Below are 4,049 nucleotides of genomic sequence, written 5' to 3'. Positions count from 1 at the left end.
TTAATTAAAACGGTCCTAATTTGTTGACGAGGTTTGGGTGTGCGGGGGGAGGCAGGGGGGGTCGATGCTGCTCGCATGTCTTTGGTTAGATGTTGACCTTGCTGTGTGACTGGAAAGGTGACATCACACCACAGGAATGTGTCTGGGAACAGACCTCTCTGATTGGTGGAGGGGCGCGATAGGATCTGACCAGCCGAAATTTGGGCGTAAACAAGCCACATTTGACGTGCTTCTGTAGAAGAGCGGCAGCAGAAGAACTCTGGGTCGACTGGGAACGGAGAGTATTAACGTCGCGCATTTAATCAATTTATTCTCGTTTAGTGGTTTTATTTTTCACCGGTGAGCAGAATGCTTCCGATGTCTCTGTTAGTTTCTCTGTGCCTTGTGTCGTGTTTCGGTGCTGCCTACGCAAGAGAAAACGCAAGTAAGAAAAGTTTCTACTGTGTTTAAAACTCTGGCATTCCCTGCACACTGTTTAAAAACACTTTCACTGGAAATGTGTTGATTTAGCTACATTTAGTCGGCATAAAATTGATGGTTTTCTTTTTTTTTTTATTTTAAAGTCATTGAAGAAGTGTTTTCCCTTCCAAGCTGAAGTAATAAAACAGTAGCAATTAAGAGCACTTTTTAAGTTTTTAAGAAATGATTTAATTAGCGATTTTAAATTTGGTAAGTATTGTTAAAATTGAAATTGATTTTTCTTTAATGGACAAAACTGGTATTAAGGTAATTAGATAAATTAGAAATGCATAATATGGACCTAGTAAAATGTGGTATATGTTTGTTAAACAGTTTGATACCAAATGAAGATTGTCTTCCTGTTGGATTAGCCAAAACTTTTCCATTTCCTTTACCTTTGATCAGACTGTCTCCCCCCCCCTTCTCTCTTTCTCCAGCTGCTCCACACGGAAGGGGCTTTTTGTATGGCTTACGCCAGTCAGTGACGGATGAACCAATAGATTATGATGATAACGGAACATTAAATCGTTCTTCAAATGGTCCCAAGGACAGAAAAGTTTTTTCGGAACAGGCCCTGATGTTTCTAACTGGCCCTGTTTCCACCATCCTTTTACCTTCCTTCTACACGCTGGTCTGCTCCATCAGTGTGCCAATTAACGTCTGTGCTCTGCTGGCCTTTGCTCGGGGGATCCGTCCTAAGAAGCCAGCTGCAATCTATATGCTGAACCTGGCCTTAGCTGATCTGCTCTTTGCACTGATGCTCCCCTTCAAGATCTCCTACCACTTTGAAGGCAACAACTGGAAATTTGGCCCGTCCATGTGCCGTGTGGTCACTGCTGCCTTTTACTGGAACATGTATTGTTCTGTTCTTCTCATAGCTTGCATCAGTGTGGACCGTCTGCTTGCTGTTGTTTATCCCATTGACTCTCTGGCTTGGAGGAGGCCAAGGAACACAGTCATAGCCTGCATAACCATGTGGGTGTTATCCTTGACTGGCTCTGTGCCTCTTGTTACATCGGACCAGACTTTTCACATCAGTGAGTTGAATATCACCACCTGCCATGATGTCCACTCCACAGATAAGATCGTCTGGTTAAAGACATACTTCGTCACTCTCTGCTGCCTCCTCTTCTTCCTGCCTCTGCTCATCACAGTGGTGTCCTACACTCGAGTCATCTGGTCGCTGAGCAAACTCCAAAAAAGGCTCCCTGGAAGCTCACACAAAAGGAAAAGAGCAATAGTGATGGTTTTGACAGTTCTGTTGATATTTGTCCTGTGTTTCATGCCTACAAACTGTCTGCTGCTTGCACACTACCTGCAGTTTAACACCGAGAAGAGCCAGGAGGCACCTGATGGCTCTTACGCACTCTATCTGGTGTTTCTGTGTTTGGGAAGTCTGAACTGCCTCCTAGATCCCCTACTCTACTACTTTGGATCCTCCCAATGCCAGAGACAACTCTCCAACGTGCTCAAGTGTCATAAGGTTACAAAGAGAAATGATATTAGTAATTCATTACCTGCTTCATGCAGATCCAGCACCAGACCAATGCTGAAATCCAGCTGTACAGAAAGTTCAAAAATAAACTCTTCAATTAAAGTGGATTCTTTCCAAGAAAACACCGACAGCCAATATAAGAAACTACTCCTCTAACTCTCACTGAGCTGACATTTTAATTGAATCCTTAAATGTGATTTTTTTTTTTAGTTATGAAACAACAACAACAATTAAAGCCTATATATAGGGTTTAGCTTTGTTTGGATTCCTAATTATGCCTTTTAAACGATGAAGGGAGTTCAGATAAGACTGCTTTTTAGAGCAACACTGAAATGAAATACTATTATTTTTATGCACCCTATATATATAAAGGCTCACTGTTCTGTAAGTATTATTCAATCCATTTTTTTAACTGTTTGCTTGTTTTAAAGTGTTTATATATAACCAGTGAAAAGCAGTTACTTATGACTTTTTGTTTTTATTACATATACCAGTTTTATTTATTTTTTTGCAGCATTTTTTCACTGAATAAATATTTTTGACTCACACTACAAGCATGTCTCAATGCCATCTATAATTTTAAAGCCCTTCATAGTTTGTTTCATGCCTCCCTCTGTTGGTGAGAGTGTGCATTGATGAGTGTCAGTTCATCCTACTGCACCAATATCCTTTTCTCTCCAGTAGGCAGTTGTATATTCCTTTTGCCTCATCTTTCATTCAGAGGTGTGGGTGGATGTAGCCAAATATTTAAAACAAGAAATAGCTGTTACTGCTGATAGATTTACTGGTCAAAGTGGACATTTAAACAGAGATGCCAGTTTCCATTATCAGCATGACATGTGTAACTTTGAAGTGATGAGCACAATTATACACAACCCACAGGAACTATAACTCACCTACTGTTCCTATAAAATACAGTTTTGAGTAACCCCTTTATATTCTTTATATTTTCCTAGTAAAATTGGAAATATGTGTAAAGGAGCATGAAAATATATTACATAAGGCAAAACAGATTTGAAGGACAGTCCACAGCTCTTCTTTAGCTGCCTTTTGTTTGTTTTTTTCTCTGTCAAGATGCTTCCATAATGTTGAGGTGTGGGCTCCAGGGAGGCCCATAAGTGAGTGTCTATTTTGTGTTTTTTTTTCTATCTGGGTATGCTTTAAATGTATTGGCAATATATTTGGGTAATTACCATGCTGAAAAATAAATCAATTGCCAATCAGACACTTCCCAGATGGTCTTGTATGAATGGGACTGCATTCATAATTCAATCAATGTTTGACAAGATCTCCAACGCATGCAAACTACACACAGAAAGACCCCCCGCCTTATGGTGGAATTGAACTCAGGACTTTCTTGCTGTGCATCCCACCGTGCTGCCCAATACGACTGGCTAAAATGCAGCCACAAACTGTATTGACAAAACCTTCTGACTTTTAGTTTAGTTTGTGTGTAATCTGGCATACCTCAACCTTTTCTCCCTGTTTCCCTTTCTTAAGAATGGCTTCTTGACAGCCACCCTGAGTAGTTTCAGGGAAACAGGTGCAATGGCTGCACTGAAAATGGAAAGAAAAAAAAGAAGCAGCCAATGTCCATAGTTCTGTACAAGGCCTATACAATGACTAAAAAAATCGGGCTCTTGAAACCAAAATTTATAGAAATGAGGGCTTACTTAGGACCTTTTGAAAAGTACTGTAATTTCACAACAATCAGATCTATGAGAAGAAGAAGACTTGTAAGATAACTTGATTGGTTACTCTAAATTGGCTGTAGGTGAAAATCGGTCATCAGGTTGTCATTACAGATGTTAGTACAGCCTGTTTCAGCCACAAAATCTAAAAAGGTAATTTATCCTTGAAAAGCACTGTGGCAAAAAGGTATATTTAAACACTGACATTAACAAATTAAGCTGAAAAAATAGAGCATTTACAGTGAGATCCAGCGGACCTCTGGACACGCTTAGCTTGAAATTCTGTCTTTTATTTTCATGTTAACCACTTTTATATGCATTTTGTATCTTGTATTTTGCAGTTTGCACAGCATTAAACCTATACCAAGTACTCCAGGCCTGCTACAGTTGAAGGTACAAGGAGC

General features: G+C 39.9%; 1 protein-coding gene across 1 annotated transcript; it reads left to right on the top strand.

Moving 5' to 3' along the window:
* Positions 1-217: 217 nt before the first annotated feature.
* Positions 218-3,177, top strand: LOC146571187 (proteinase-activated receptor 1-like). Its single transcript, XM_085280250.1, has 2 exons — positions 218-424; positions 897-3,177. The coding sequence occupies exons 1-2, from the start codon at positions 349-351 to the stop codon at positions 2,108-2,110; spliced, it is 1,290 nt and encodes a 429-aa protein (XP_085136376.1). The 5' UTR covers positions 218-348; the 3' UTR covers positions 2,111-3,177.
* The last annotated feature ends 872 nt before the right edge of the window (positions 3,178-4,049 follow it).

The sequence above is a fragment of the Mchenga conophoros genome, linkage group LG7 (assembly GCF_057382185.1).
Source record: "Mchenga conophoros isolate Kocher_MC1m ecotype Shallow Benthic linkage group LG7, M_conophoros_male_GT1.1, whole genome shotgun sequence".
NCBI lineage: Eukaryota > Metazoa > Chordata > Actinopteri > Cichliformes > Cichlidae > Mchenga > Mchenga conophoros.
This window is presented reverse-complemented; position numbering and strand designations above follow the sequence as displayed.